Source organism: Callospermophilus lateralis, chromosome 17, assembly GCF_048772815.1.
Source record: "Callospermophilus lateralis isolate mCalLat2 chromosome 17, mCalLat2.hap1, whole genome shotgun sequence".
NCBI lineage: Eukaryota > Metazoa > Chordata > Mammalia > Rodentia > Sciuridae > Callospermophilus > Callospermophilus lateralis.
The window spans coordinates 35,131,641-35,148,490 of record NC_135321.1 but is presented as its reverse complement, the minus strand read 5'-3'; the positions used below and the strand labels follow the sequence as shown (position 1 = coordinate 35,148,490).

At 35.4% G+C, this 16,850-nt stretch overlaps 1 protein-coding gene across 2 annotated transcripts in view; it reads left to right on the top strand.

Annotated features, from left to right (window-relative positions):
• Positions 1-16,850, top strand: part of Elp2 (elongator acetyltransferase complex subunit 2) — a 47,495-nt gene that overhangs the window by 19,723 nt on the left and 10,922 nt on the right. For both annotated transcript variants that reach the window (XR_013089008.2, XM_076836557.2), the window contains exons 10-17: positions 977-1,077; positions 1,605-1,736; positions 6,468-6,617; positions 8,551-8,739; positions 11,018-11,087; positions 11,573-11,668; positions 11,817-11,874; positions 12,449-12,521. Coding sequence is in view for 1 of the 2 variants with exons in the window: in XM_076836557.2 (XP_076692672.1) it covers positions 977-1,077; positions 1,605-1,736; positions 6,468-6,617; positions 8,551-8,739; positions 11,018-11,087; positions 11,573-11,668; positions 11,817-11,874; positions 12,449-12,521 (869 nt within the window). In the remaining variant the exon portion in view is untranslated. The remainder of the gene's footprint in view (positions 1-976; positions 1,078-1,604; positions 1,737-6,467; positions 6,618-8,550; positions 8,740-11,017; positions 11,088-11,572; positions 11,669-11,816; positions 11,875-12,448; positions 12,522-16,850) is intronic.

The window sequence follows — 16,850 nt, the reverse complement described above, 5'->3', positions numbered from 1 at the left end:
CTATATTTCTCACTGTTTTTAAATTTTTTATTGTTCTCTCTCTTTGGGCCAACTCTGATGCATCCCATTTGGCCTTTGTTAGTGGCTTCTTTTATTGTCAGCTCATAATACCTCAATTTTTTCTAGTCTAATAAGCCCCTCTATTGTCAGTTAAAATAGGACTCTGCCAAGGGTTACTGCTTCACCTTTTCTGCACTATAGAACCAACTAGCTGTACTTTTAGGAACTCAAGCAAGGTTAATTTAAAAACAAAGTCCAGTCTTCTCTTTTATTAATAATTTGAAATTGCATTTACACTGTTAAAACAAGAGTAAGCCATTATTTTGGACTCAGCTCTTATACCAGACCACAATTGACCAGACTAAAAATCAAAGTGAGTCACACATGTTAAAGTTCCACATCACCAAGCTGCAACTAAGCTCTTTATCTTTCTTTCTAAGAGAACTCAGGATTAGAGAAATTATAGCCAAATTTTCCACAGTGAAAAACAATGTTAGATATTATACATACCAATAATTCCTGTATGTTCTTTTAAACCTCCCCTTCCATCCTTCTGTAGAGGCAACTACAGTACTGAATTTAGTGCCTATCATTCCTATGCATATGTTTATTCTTTTATTGCACATTTGTATGCCAATAAATAATATTGTTTTTATTTATAATATATCAAAACTTGATACCTATATATTTTTATTCTTTTACAAGATATGTTTTTAATTTAAAATGTTTTGGAAGTATATCCATGTTGATTCATGTGATTAGTTATTTTTTTAAATTGCACTATAATATTCCATTGCTTGAATATACCATAGCTTGTTTATCTTCTAATGGTTGGCCTTTATGCTATTTGCACATCTTTGCTATTATAAACAATGCTTCAGTGAATGTTCTTGCAGTATGCTTATTGTGTTGTTTCTGATTATCTACAAGCACAGTGCTTGTTAATCACCTTAAGGTATTAATTTTTATTCTTTAGATGGTGTTCTACAGCAGCCAGTGAGATTATTGTCTGCCTCAATGGACAAAACCATGATTCTCTGGGCTCCAGATGAAGAGTCAGGAGTTTGGTTAGAACAGGTAAAATGTGGGTACTTAAGGAACAGAAAATTGGGCTTTGTAAACTAAATATTTAAATCCTAAATCTGTATTGTTAGATATATAAATTTGCAGTTTTTGTATACATTAAATGAGTTAGAACTTGAAATCTGTAATCCGTTTCCATTGTAAAAAATGGTCCTATTATACTTGAGAATATATATACTGCAGGGAATAGTAGTTCATATTTATTAGGTAGATATAACTTGTTAATTGCTGTGCTCAATTCTATTTCCTTATTGATTTTTCTGATTTTCTGATGGAGCTATCAATTACACAGAGAGCATGTAAAAATATCTCATAATCCAATAGCGGATTTTACCTATTTCTCCTTATAGTTCTGTCAGTGAGGCAATGGTATTAGCTATATCTAAATTAGAATTGTTATATTTTCTATGTGACTTGAAACTTTAATCAGTCTTATTTACTATCTTTACTTCTAAGAAAACTTTTTAATCTTAAAAAGAAATGGGACTATTAAGTGAAAATTGTTTTCTATTATTGTGTAGGTTCGAGTAGGTGAAGTAGGTGGAAATACTCTGGGATTTTATGATTGCCAGTTCAATGAAGATGGTTCCATGATTATTGCTCATGCTTTCCACGGAGCACTGCACCTTTGGAAGCAGAATACAGTTAACCCAGTAAGAAAAGCACTTTTCAAGCAATTCTAATCACATCGAGTGAATATTCAACCTAGCTAAATAGTGTTTTACTTATAACACTGTACAGGAGCATAGGAGAGGCCTTTAAGTTGACATCACTTATTTCTGTAGACATTATACTGTATTTATAGTAGGTAAGAAACTCATGCTTTTCTAAGAAGAGTACAGCAGCATTGAAGAATTGAATGAATTCTGGGGTTGTGGCTCATTGGTAGAACATTTGCCTAGCATGTGCAAGGCCCTGTGTTCAATCCCCAGCATTGCCCCCATCAAATTTTTCTTGTTTTATAAATGAAAAATAGGGCTGCTATATATGGATACTATATAAGTATATTTTAAATTAAATAAATAAATAAGAACATTAAGCTAAATGTTACAGTGTATTCTGAATGTGTATCTAATGGTTTCTTTTATAAAGTAGAAATTCATACATTTGTATAACTTTTAGTTTGTGGACTTGAAATAGTTGTGTCACCTATGAGGTTTTGATTTCTCAGTTTATAGGGAGAATTTACTCTTTTTCTTATATTCTCCATTTGGAGTTGACCTTTAAGATTGATGAACAATTATGACACTATTAAGGTAGAAAATGTTTTTTAAGATAAATTTTATTTCCTTAACTCAGATGGTCTTTGAGGCTATCATAGAATTAAAAGCATTAGACGAGTAAGGAGAGACACAAGTCAGAAGATAGATTCTCACTGTACCTGTGTTTTACAATTTAACTCATCAAGTGTTAAGGGTGATTTGTTTTTCCAATGGGCTTCTTTTTTTTTTAAAATATTTTTTTAGGACTGGGGATGTGGCTCTAGCGGTAGCGCGTTCGCCTGGCATGCATGCGGCCTGGGTTCGATCCTCAGTACCACATACAAATAAAGATGTTGTATCTGCCGAAAACTAAAAAAATAAATATTAAAAAATTCTCTCTGTCTCTCTCTCTCTCTCTCTCTCTTTAAAAAAAATTTTTTTTTTTTAGATGTTGATGGTCCTTTGTAATGTTCATTTCTTTATATGCAATGCTGAGAATTGAGCCCAGTACCTTACACATGCTAGGCAAACACTCTACCACTAAGCCACAACCCCACTCTGGAAATGGGCTTTTTTTTTTTTTTTTTTTTTAGTATTTATTTTTCAGTATTTGGCAGACACAACATCTTTATCTGTATGTGGTGCTGAGGATCGAACCCGGGCCACATGCATGCCAGGCGAGCGCGCCACCGCTTGAGCCACATCCCCAGCCCCTGGGCTTTGTTTTTTAGAGCAGTTTCAGGTTAGTAGCAAAATTGAACAGAAAATTAAGAGTTCTCTATATCTTCACCCTAGCACAGCTTCCCCCATTACTAATACCCCAAACCAGAGTTGTACATTTGTTACAATCAAGGGTGTTTTTTTTGTTGTTGTTGTTTTAGTACTAGGGATTGAATCGAGGAGTACTCTAGTCCTGAGCTATATCCTTAGCCCTTTTTATTTTTATCTTTGGCACTGGGGATTGAACCCAGGGGTGCGGAACTACTGGGCCACATCCCCAACCCCACCCCACCGCTTTTTTAATTTTTTTTTGTTGTTGTTAATGGACCTTTATTTTTTTTTATTCATTTATTTATATGTGGTGCTGAGAATTGAAGCCAGTGCCTCACATACAAGGCACGTGCTCTACCACTGAGCCACAACCCCAGCTCCACTTTTTATTTTTTGAGACAGAATGTTGCTAGGTTGCTTAGGGCCTCACAGAATTGCTGAGACTGGCCTCAAACTTGGCAGTCCTCCTGCCATAGCCTCCTGAGTAGCTGAGATTCCAGGCATATACTTCTCTTGCTCAGGGCTTCACAAGTTGCTGTGGCGGGCCTCAAACTTGTGATCCTTTCTTAGTCCCTGGGATTACAGGCATGTGTCATCACACCCAGCTTGGTGGGTGATATTTTAAAAGCAAATAAATACTGCCCTTTACGATTGTTACTGTGGAAAACTATGCTGTTAGTCTAAAAGAGCTGTCCATTGCTCAGAATTTTTTTATTTTATTTTATTTTTTTTTAGTTGTAGATAGGCACATTGTCTTTATTTATTTTCTTATTTGTTTTTATGTAGTGCTGAGGATCGAACCCAGGGTCTCACACCTGAGAGGAAAATGCTCTACCACTGAGCTACAGCCCCAGCCCCATCACTCAGAACTTTTAAACTCACATTAGTGTTAACATTAGAACCTGATTCTATGTCATAGAAGAAATTAATATTTTTTTCTTTCACTTGTTTTATTACCAGATTACTGATTATATTAATCAGATTTGGCTTTGAATGACCTGCCAGTTATTGATACAAATTTCATTTTCCTCTAACAGAAATTTTTAACTAAACATTTTTTAGTTATAGATGGACACAATATCTTTATTTATTTATTTATTTTTATGTGGTCCTGAGGATCAAACCTAGTGCCTACACATGCTAGGCAAGTGCTCTATTACTGAGCTGCAGCACCAGCCCCTAAAAATTTTAAATTTTTATTGTACCTTATATGTAATAGTGGAGTTCATTTTAACATAATGATACATGTATGGAATATGATTTGCTCCATTTTAATCCATAGTGCTTTCTCTTTCCCTTCTTTCTTTCCCTACCACTATTCCCTTTGCATCTATTTTGGTGGTCTCTTCTATTTATTTATTATTATTTTAATTGATGCTTTATAGATATACCTACACGTGGAACTCAGTGTGGTATATTCATATTAGTGTGATTTTGTCACTTTCGTTCCACAATTCCTCATTTTTCATGTCCCTCCTCCCTCCCCTTCAGTCTCCTCCCTCGATGCCACTGATCTACCCTCTATGTAATGGGATCCCCCATATCTCCCTATACTTTGCTCTAGCTTCTACATATGAGAGAAAACATTTGACCCTTGATTTTCTGAGTCTGGCCTATTTAACTTAGCATAATGTTCTCCAGTTATGTTCATTTACCAGCAGATGCCATAATTTCATTTTTTTTTTATGACTGAGTAAAATTCCATAGTGTACACATACCACATTTCTTTTATCTATTCATTGTTGATGGGCACCTGGGCTGGTTTCATAACTTAGCTGTTGTTGAATTGTCCTGCTATAAACATTGATGTGGCTATGTCACTGTAATATGCTTTTTAAAATTTTTGTACCAGGGATTGAACCCAGGGGCAAATCACTGAGCCACATCCCCATCCTTTTTTATGTTTTATTTAAGACATACAGGGTGTTGTTGAGTTGCTTAGGGCCTCACTAAGTTGCTTAGACTGACTTTGAACTCACGATCCTCTTGCCTCAGCCTTCTGAGTCGCTGGGATCGCAGGTGTGCACTACCATGTCCTGATGTAATATGCTGGTTTTAGTTCTTTTGGGTAAATACCAAGGAGACAGGTAGCTGGGTCATATGATGGTTCTTTCCTTAGTCTCTTAGCAGTATTGAGTAATCTCCATACTGCTTTCCAAAGTGGTTATACTAATCTGCAGTCCCACCAACAAGGTATGAATTTACCTTTTCCACATCTTTGCTTACATTTTTTATTTTTTGTATTCTTGATGATTGCCATTCAATGGAATGAGGTGAAATCTTAATGTAGTTTTGATTTGCATTTCTCTGTTTGCCAGAGATGTTGAACATTTTTCATACATTTGTTGGTTGATTTGTATTTCTTATTTTGAGAAATGTTTTGTTCTTTTGCCTGTTTATTAGTTGGGTTATTTGGGTTTCTTGGTGTTTCGTTTTTGAATTCTTTATATATTCTGGATATTATTACTGTTCAAGGTTATGTTAAAAGAGACTCTGGGCCACGCATATGACATTTTCTGTATTTTCCTATTGGTATTTATTACATGTTTGTTGCTCAGTAAGTGAATCAAATAGGTTTGATTCTGTCTATTTCTGTTCTTTAAATCTATAACTCCTTTTATTTTAAATCTATAATTCCTTTTACTTTATAAAGCAAGCCACACTCAGAATCTCATTTTATATAATATTTTTTCTTTCATTGTTAAGTTTAACAAAAGCAGAGTATCTGTACATGCAGCATTGTTTTGCGTGCTTTACATTGTTCTACACATTTTGCTCATTTAATCAGTCCTTTTTTTAAAAAATTTTTTAGTTATAGGTGGGCACAATACCTTTATTTTATTTATTTATTTATTTATATTTGCCGGGGATTGAACCCAGTGCCTCACGCATGCCAGGCACGTGTTCTACCACTGAGCCATAACCCCGGCTCCTTAATCAATGCTCTTAATGTTTCTATGAGATAGCCGCCATTTTTGTAATATCTTAAGGCACAGAAAGATGAAGTCGATTCTGTTGCTAGGAGACATTCAGTGAAACATGAATGGAGGGAGATTTCCCAAGATTATTGCTTCAGAGGGTACAACACGTATTTGTATGTTTAATTAATATGGTTGATTAGAAAAGAGATGCTATTATCTTGTGGGAATTTTTTTTTTTTTTTTTTTTTTTTTTTTTTGTGCTGGGGATTGAACCCAGGGCCTTGTGCATACCAAGCAAACACTCTACCAACTGAGCTATAGCTATAGTCCCAGCCCCTGATGATATTATTTTATGATCCTGTCTTATATATTTAGCTTTTCAATTTGCTAGGGGGTTTCCATCTTTCCTGTTGCCAGACATGAATGCTTTACTTTGAGTGGTGGTGGCCTTTGATTATTTTGATATGTTTCATGAGTACTTTTATTGCAGAGAGAGTGGAGTCCAGAAATTGTCATTTCAGGACACTTTGATGGTGTCCAAGACCTAATGTGGGATCCAGAAGGAGAATTTATCATCACTGTTGGTACTGATCAGACAACTAGACTTTTTGCTCCATGGAAGAGAAAAGACCAATCACAGGTAAAATATCTTCCTACTTGACTAACCACATTAAAAAACTTCCACAAGTAAGTGAAAAATGGGACAACATTGTTAGCTATTAGAAAAGTGCAAATTAAAACCATGATGAGATATCATTATATATTCTTCAGCTGAACTAAAAAGAGTGACATTAACAGCTGCTTGTAAAAATGTAGAGTGACTATAACTTTCATACTTTGCTGATGGGAAAGCAAAATGATCCCGCCACTCTGGAAATTTGTTTGGCATATTCTTAAAAACTTAAATATTCATCTCCTTTTTGTAATTCAAACAATAATTCAAGTGTTGGTTATTAAAATGTATTTTGCTTCAATTTTACATAAAAGTTCTATGTCTTATAGGTTTAACTCATTAGGAAGCATTGTTAAATCTATAGTAAAAGATAATTTCTGAAGTCATCTGGTGTTAGATAGTAGTGGTTGAGGTTGGGGGTAGCCTTTTTGTCTTTTACTTTGGCAATTCTGGGGGATTGAATATAGGGTCTCACACATGCTAAGCAAATGCTGTACTACTGAGCTATATCCCTAGCCTGAGGGTAGCTCTTGTTCAAGAAAATTCTTCATCTTGACCATGAGTTCAAACAGTCACAGGAAAATTTTACCACTAATAAACCCTGAACTTCTATGTGTGAAAGTCAGAATTTTCACCCTTTATTTCTTTTTTAAAAAAATTTTATTTATTTTAATGTGTTATATACTACCTTCTGAGAAGTGTCTATTCAGTTCCTTTGCCCATTATTGATTGGATTATTTGTTTTTTTGGTGTTTAGCTTTTTGAGTTCTTTATATACCCTAGAGATTAGTGCTCTATCTGATGTGCAAGTGGTAAAAATTTGCTTCCATGATGTAGGCTCTCTATTCACCTCACTGATTGTTTCTTTTGCTGAGAAGCTTTTTAGTTTGAGTGCATCTCATTTATTAATTATTGATTTTAATTTTTGTGTTATAAGAGTCTTATTAAGGAAGTCGGGGCCTAATCTGACATGGTGGAGATTTGGGCCTACTTTTTCTTCTATTAGACACAAAGTTTCTGGTTTAATTCCTAGATCCTTGATCCACTTTGAGTTGAGTTTTGTGCATGTTGAGAGAGAGCGGTTTAATTTCATTTTGTTTAATGGAGTTCCAGTTTTCTTAGCACCATTTGTTAAAGAGGCTGTCTTTTCTCCAATTTATGTTTTTGGCAATTTGTCTAATATAAGATAACTGTAATTATGTGGGTTAATCTCTGTGTCCTCTATTCTATACCATTGGTCTACCAATCTATTTTGGTGCCAATATCATACTGTTTCTGTTTTTATTGTTCTGTAGTATAGTTTAAGGTCTGGGATAGTGATACCACCTGCTTCAGTCTTGTTGCTAAGGATTGCTTTAGCTATCTGGGTCTCTTTACTTTTCCAAATGAATTTCATGACTGCTTTTTCTATTTCTATGAGGAATACCATTGGGATTTTGATTGGAATTGCATTAAATCTGTATAATGCTTTTGGTAGTATGGTCATTTTGACGAATATGAATTCTGCCTATCCAAGAGCAAGGTAGATCTTTCCATCTTCTAAGGTCTTCTTTGATTTCCACCCTTTATTTCTGACAAAAATTTGTGGTACTGAATAGGAGTCAGGTCATGAGAGCTAGTAAGGTTTGCCAGTGGTCTTGCTGCCACAGTAACACGATCGATCATTTGGAGCATCATCTGTAGTCAGTTGAAAATACAAATCAAATGATTGGGAATGCTTTACTGTGGCTCTTGTTGATTTGCTACTAAGACTGCTTAGTTGTTTATTTTTGCTTGAGTCTGCCCCATGGTCATATTTCTACAGTAGTGTTAATAGTTTTACATCTGATATTTTGCTTGTTGAAAAGAATAGATTTTTGAAACATGTGGCCATTTTCATTTATTCTGTTTTAAAACCCAGGTGACTTGGCATGAAATTGCAAGGCCTCAGATACATGGATATGACCTGAAATGTTTGGCAATGATTAATCGGTTTCAGTTTGTATCTGGAGCAGATGAAAAGGTTCTTCGAGTTTTTTCTGCACCTCGGAATTTTGTGGAAAATTTTTGTGCCATTTCAGGACATTCACTGAGTCATGTGCTTTGTGATGTGAGTATTCTTCTAAAGGTTTCATTTAAACCTAGTCACTTAATTTTAAATTCTAAATATTTTTTGCTTTGGGCTGTAAATGGAGTATATAGAAAAGAAACCATATCACTTATTATTGGTCTGACATATGTTTGTGTGCACTGTGGCATATGATGGTTTAAATATTAAAACCAGAAATTTGTGTAACAAATGAGCTCAAAACCCTGTAAAGTGGCAATATGATGTTCATTTGAGACATAGATATTATGTATTATCACTGTGTTAGCTACCTATGATAAACTATACAAAATGAGAAATTATCATCTTGCTTGTAAGGTTGCAGTAAGGGAGCAGTCTAACTAACATAACATACCTGTAATTATTAGATGAGACCATTAACTGCTAAAGCTCATGGTACAAAAGTTAAGTTTCATAGAAGGAACAGGTCACTGCATTGGAGTAATGACAGCATGTTTAATGAGAATTCATTTGGGTTTTGTAAGAATAAGTTTTTGTTTTGTTCATTTACACCCCTCTTACTAAAGATTCGATCTACTTATAAAAATACATGGGTTATAAAAATCACAAAGTAATTTTGAAGGAAGGGAAATTAAGTAGGAAGATAGTTACATTACACCGAAGTGTGGATCTTACAGTCCTTTTCCTAGAATTGGGTCAAAGGGTAAGTACAGTTTTATAGGCAGAAGGAAGGAGAGAAAGAGGAGAGAGGTAGCCAGAGTTTGGGGGGTATTTGTTGGAATGAAGAGGGAAATGGAAAAGTGGGGGAAGTCAGATCAGGGAGGATTTTGGGAGGCAGGCACACTTCAGACTGTGGAGTGCCATTGGAAGCCCCTTCACAAAGAATGTGGTGAAAAAGTATTTTGGAACAAGGAGAATTTTCTGGGAGCCCAGAGATTGAAGGCACAGAAATCAGCACTGACCCAGGTAAGACTGGAGAAGAAAGTGAGAATCATTTGAAATGAAATGCCCTGGAATACTCAGTGCATTGTGCCACAGCACAATGGGATAGAAGGATAGTTAGTTTTAGGATCTCTTTAGTTTCAGCGATTGAAACAGAGTTTCATGGAATTCCATGAAAGCCTTAGTCCTAGGTATGCATTCATTTCCTAAAATACAGGAATCCCTGACAGGCATGGTGGCAGATACCTGTAATCTCAGCAGCTCAGGAGACTGAGGAAGAAGGATTGCAAGTTCAAGCCAGACTCAGCAAGTTAGCAAGGCCCTAAACAACTTGGAGAAACCCTGTCTCAAAATAAAAAAAGGGCTGAGGATGTGATTCAGTGGTTAAGCACCACCCCAGGGTTCAGTCCCAGATAACAAAATAAATAAATAAAATACAGGAATTGTGTAGATTGGAATGTCTCTTGATCTCTTTTAGGTTTTACTCTCATACTAAGTGTTGGGTAGACATATGGGAAAGCTTGTTATTGTTCTTCCCATGCTATGCTATTTCTCTTGAGTTTTGAGTTAAGCATGCAGTTTCTCGTGTTCCATGTAGTTGTTTTTGACGATGGTTTAAATTCATATCGCTCAAGTTTGTCTAGTTCCAGCTCCTGTATTAAAGTTTAAATTGTAAGAAACTCTTTAACATGGTCATGGGCCAGTTTTAATGATTAGTATATTTTTTCACATGTAAAAACTTGATTGCTTTTAAATCGTAGAATCTAGGCAGAGTATTGCCTCATCAAATGGCATTCTTATCAAGTTTTAAAGTAGTTTTCAATTTAATGTTTAATGTTTAATGAAAATACTGTGGGGCCTGGGGTTGTGGCTCAGTGTTAGAGCACTTGCCTAGCATGTGCGAGGCCCTGGGTTCGATCCTCAGCACCACATAAAAATAAATAAATAAAACAAAGGTGTTGTGTTCAACTACAACTAAAAAATAAATGTTAAAAGAAAGAAAGAAAATACCGTGACTGTCTCTTTCTAGGATTGGGTATCATCAAGGATATGCCTTTGAGGCTTTCTTTGGAGGTGGAGCTCTGGCCATCCATTTTTACCCTGTTGCATTTCTTGTCAGACCCTGAAACCCACTGAGCTGTTAGGGTTTTATGTGGAAGAGAAGAAGCTGGCTTTATGGATTGGGTTAGGGTGTGTGTTGGAGAGTTATTGCTTGAATTGCAATTCTTGATTCAGGAAGTAGAAGAGTGGGCAGGCGTTCACACTTGCTGGTCTTGAAATGATTTCTCAGCCTTATGATCATGGTATTATTGTAATGCCTAAGAAAACCAGTAGCTTTTAGTGTTTAAAACCTACATTATCCTATTTCTTATTCCAGCAAGACAGTGATCTTCCTGAAGGAGCTACTGTTCCTGCATTGGGATTATCAAATAAAGCTGTGTTCCAGGGTAAGGCTCTGGTCTCAAATTATTCAACCTCTAGTGGTACCTAAAACCTAGTTACACACTTGACTGCTGCAGCTGATTTTTTTTTTTTTTTTTTTAAATCACAGTCAACACATCTATTGAGATTCTCTCATCAGATTTTTGTGATAAGTGTATGAATGAAGACCACTGAAAATAGGAGTAGCTTTCAGTCTTTCACAGAGCACTATAGTCACAGATAGGAACATAGGAAACTTGAGAATCTGTTGTGTAGTTCAAAAAGTTCACTAGGTCAAAGAAAATGGAAGGAATCTTAATGGAATTGACTAATGCTTTCAAGAGCTTATTTGGAAAAAAACTGGAATGTATCTTTGGCTTTGGAATCACGTGGCCATAGCTTTGAAATAGAGGTGCCACTGCTTTCTTATGAGCAGCATTGTATTGAGACAGTATAAGAGATATAAAGACAGTGAGTCCATTCATGGTGCTGATGTATTTCTTTAACCTAGGAGACATGACTTCTCAGCCTTCTGATGAAGAGGAGCTGTTAACTAGCACTGGTTTTGAGTATCACCAGGTGGCCTTTCAACCCTCCCTACTTACTGGTAAGAAATGATGAGAAGATGATTTAATAGTCACTAGTACACATGTATGGTACCTGTTGCTGCTGACTTGAACAGGTGCTATAAAATTTAGTTTATTTGGTTAAAAATAGGAAAAAAAAATCATTGCAATACTACAAATTTATTGTAGAACCTCCCACTGAGGATCATCTTCTGCAGAACACTTTGTGGCCTGAAATTCAAAAACTGTAAGTTAAATTATAGTTGCCTCTCTGGTTTGATTCTGTCATAATTTGGGGATTTTTTTTCCCCCTACAGTTTGATTTTCTCCTTAACCTGCCCACATTCTCCTTCCTGCTCTACAGAACTTTCAGTAGCTCTTCAAACAAGTGAGAATCACAGCTCACATTGATATTTATGATATTTATTAGCTTTATTGGTCCTAAGTTTTAAAGTAGAGAAGCATAACATTTTTTTCCTTTTTAAGTTTTGTTATGCTAACTGGTCTTTTTTGTCCTTGATAGTTCCCCATCATAACATTTCCTCGTTTGTTTATTGTATTGTCTGAGGGCAGAAGGTGAAAACTTGTATCTTAATCTGATTATTTGAATGAGTTCTGTTACTTTAGGGAGCTGTCATTTTTCTCCAGTCTTCCTGTTTTTTTCCCAAAGTATTTACCTAGACAAAAATGTAATGTTTGTTAAAAGAAATGTGTGTTGCTTGGGAGAATGATGTTATTCTTTTAATTTTTAAAAATGTTGCAGCATGAGGTTAGGTATGTTTACTAATACAGAGGTTATTCATTTTGTCTTTAAATTTTAGATATGGACATGGTTATGAAATATTTTGTGTTGCTTGTAACAATTCAAAGACTCTGCTTGCTTCAGCTTGCAAGGTAGGAAGTTTTAATTTTGATTCGACTTGGTCACAGGTTATTTACGTCATTAGGCTTTTGCAAGTTTCGTAGAAATTTAGGCAGAACTCTACGTCAAAGGCCACTGGTGCTTGCTTTTCCTGACTCTTACTTTCTCTAATTCTCTCTCCCTTTTGTCCCTTTAAAAACTTGCAGTTACCTTTTAAATCTATTTTAGCTACACATTTTTGTTCTTTAGAGCCTACCCTTGAATAATGCAGGGACTAGGGTGCTAACTCCTGTACACAATTGAAAATCTGCATATAATTTTGTGTATGTGCAGGGGATGGGTGTTGCCAGGGATTGAACCAAGGGCCTCACGCATGCTAGGCAGGTGCTTTACTGCTGAGCTATATCCCAGCCCCATCACGTATGACTTAACTCCTTATAGTAACAAAAGGACATGGCTATGAAGTTACTAGAGTAGTATAGTTATTATGTAATAGATGTGGTATATTTTATGGTAGTAATGAATGATAAAATAATCCATTACCTACATATATTTTATGCATTTGTGGCATAACTTTTTTCTAACTTTAATTTTTCTGTTCTTTTTAGTTATACATAATAGAAGTATTTGACATATTATACACACATGGAGTATAACTTCCCATTCTTTTTCCTTTAAATTGTTGATAGACCTTTATTGTATTCATATGTGGGGCTGAGAATTGAACCCAGTGCCTCACACATGTGAGGCAGATGCTCTACCACTGAGCCACAACCCCAGCCCTAACTTCCCATTCTTGTGGTTGTACATGATGTTGTGTATTCATAAATGAACGTAGGAAAATTATGTATGATTCATTCTACTGTCTTTTTTTTGGTACCAGGGATTGAACTCGGGGCACTCAACCACTGAGCCACATCCCCAGCCGTATTTTGTATTTTATTTAGAGACAGGGTCTCACTGAGTTGCTTAGTGCTTCACCATTGCTGAGGCTGGCTTTGAACTGTTGATCCTCCTGACTCAGCTTCCCAAGCCACTGGGATTACAGGTGTGCACCACCGTGCCTGGCCTCATTCTACTGTCTTTCCCGTTCCCATTCCCTTCATTCCCCTTTGTCTAATTCATTGAACTTCTATTTCCCTGCCTTATTATGTGCTAGCATCTGAATATCAGAGAGAATATTCGGCTTTTGGTTTTTGGGTATTGGCTTATTTCACTTAGCATGGTAGTCTCCAGATCCATTCATTTTCCAACAAATGTCATAGAGTCATTTTTTATGGTTGAGTAATATTCCATTGTGCAAATATATCACATTTTCTTTATTTGTTCATCTGTTCAAGGGCACCTAGGTTGTCTCCACAGCTTAACTATTGTGAATTGAGCTGCTATCAATATTGATGTGACCATGTCACTGTAGTGTGCTGAGTTTTTTTTTTTTTAAAGAGAGGGGGGGAGAGAGAGAGAGAGAGAGAATCTTTTTTACTATTTATTTTTTAGTCTTTGGCAGACACAACATCTTTGATTGTATGTGGTGCTGAGGATCGAACCTAGGCCACACGCACGCCAGGCAAGCGCGCTACCGCTTGAGCCACATCCCCAGCCCAGTGTGCTGAGTTTTTTAAAAAATATTTTTCTAGTTGTAGATGGACACAATACTTTTATTTGTTTATTTTTTATTTTTTATGTAGTGCTGAGGATCAAACTCAGTGCCTCATACACAACAGGCAAGTGCTCAACCACTGTGCCACAACCCCAGCCCTAGTGTGCTGATTTTAAGTCTTTTGAAAACATTCCAAGTTTTTTGAGAATTTCCATACTGCTTTCCATAGTGTTTGTACCAATTTGCAGTCCCACCAGCAGTGTATGAATGTACCATTTTCCCTACATCCTTGCCAATATTTATAGTTGCTTGTATTTTTTTTTAACATTTATTTTTTAGTTCTAGTTGGACACAATACCTTTATTTTATTTATTTATTTTTATGATGTGCTGAGGATCGAACCTAGGGCCTCACACGTGCTAGGCAAATGCTCTACCGCTGAGTCACAATCTCAGTCCCATGTTACTTATATTCTTGATAATTGCCATTCTGACTGGAGTGAGATGAAATCTTAATGTAGTTTTAATTTGCATTTCTCTAACTGCTAGAGATGTTGAGCATTTTTTCATGTATTTGTTGATTGATTGTAATTCTTCTATAAAGTGTCTATTCAGTTCCTTTGCTCATTTATTGATATTTGATTTTTAAGACATGCCAAACCATTTTCCCAAGTGGTTTTACATTTTACAGTCCCATCAGCAGTATATTGGCTTTCCAGTTGTTCTTGGTACAGCCAGTCCTTTTACCTTCAACCTTTCTAGTATGTGTATAATAGTTCAGTGTGGCTGCAATTTGCATTTCTTTAATGACTGTTGATATTAATCATTTTTTCATGTGCTGATTTCCCATCCATATTATCTCCTTTGGTAAAATATCTCTTCATATTTTCTGCCTATTTCTTTGTTAGATTGTTTGTATTACTGAGTTTTAAAAGTTTTTTATATATGTTGGATATAACTATCAGATATGTACTATATTGGTAAGTTTTCCTAGTAGCTTTTCTTTTCATTTTCCTAATGGTGTCACTCAGAGAGCAGAAGAGCTTGTGTTTTCGTGAAGTCTAGTTTATCATTTTTTTCTCTATTGGGTAATCTCTGTCATGTACTGAAGAAATCTTTGCCTAACCAAGCTCATAAAGATTTTCTGTTACATTTCGTTCTCAGAACTTTATTGTTTTTAAATTTACATTTAAATCTTATGAGACATTTTAAAATAATTCTTCAATTTGGCATGGAATACAGATTAAAGTTGATTTTCTTTGCTGATATAATATCCAGTTGGTCCAGCATCATTTGCTAAGGAGACTGTCCCTTTGTCACTGTACTGCTTTTTTCCCCCGCCCATTTACATATGAGGGCCTGTTTCTAGGCTTTATTCAGTTCCATTGATCTGTGTTGTTGTGATGCCAATTCTCTCAGTGACTGTTTTTTTTTTTTTTATGTACATCTTCTAACTCTTTTTGTACTCTATTTTGGTTATTCTAGGGCCTTTACTTTCCATTTCAAAAACAGTTTGACAGTTTCTACAAAAAATGCAGGAATTTTGATGGGCATTGCATTGAATCTATTCGGAAGAATTTGGGGATAATTTTAACAATACCAAGTTATTTATTTGTTTGTTTGTTTGTTTATTTATTTATTTATAGTACTGAGGATTGGATCAGGGGTGCTTAATCATCGAGCCTCATCCCCAGTATTTTTAATTTTTTATTTTGAGACAGGGTCTTGCTAAGTTGTTTAGGGCCTTATTAAGTTTCTGAGGCTGAATTTGAACATGTGCTCCTCCTACCTTAGCCTCCTGAGCCATTGGAATTACAGGCATGCTCCACCATGCCCAGATCAATATTTAGTATTTTAACATGTGAATGAAATAAGCCTCTTGTTTATTTAGGCCTTTATATTTCTCTCACCAAGTTTCTCCTGTTTCACAATGTTAATATCTTTTTTTTTCTTAAGATTTTTTTTTAAAAAGAGAGAATGTGAGAGAGAGAGAGAGAGTATGTTTTTTATATATCTATTTATTTTTTTTAGTTTTCGGTGGGCACAACAACATCTTTGTTTGTATGTGGTGCTGAGGATCTAACCCAGGCTGCATGCATGCCAGGCGAGCGCGCTAACGCTTGAGCCACATCCCCAGCCCCACAATGTTAATATCTTGAAAGAAATATTTGTAGTTTTTAGTGTTAGGTCTTGCACATATTTTGTCAGATATATATATTTTTTAAATATTTTATATTATTACTGATAATATGTGGAAATACAGTTGCTTTTGGTATATTGAGCTTATGTCCCACAACTTTGTTGAACTCGTTTATTTATTACTATTATTTATTACTATTTCTAGTAATTTTATTTTAGATAAGGTAGGATTTTCCACATAGATGCTTATGTTGCTTATGAATGAAAAAAGTTTTATTTCTTCCTTTTCTATATCAATGTTTTAAAGTTTATAGAAACAGTGACCACAGAGATCATAATCTTGATCTCCATATCAGGAACAAAACATGTAGTCTTGGTCCATTAAAAATGATGTTTGCTGTAGCTTTTTCATGGCTTTTATCTGGTTGCAGACATTCCCTGCAGTTCTGGTTTTCTGAAAGTTTTTATTAGAAATGGATGCTAGATTTTGTCAATTTTTTCCCTTTATCTATCTCTTTTTTTGTTTATCAATTACATTGAATGATTTATAAAATGATTAAATAACTTTGTATTCCTAGAACCAAACCCCATTTCCTCTTGTTTTATCTTTTTATATGTTGTTG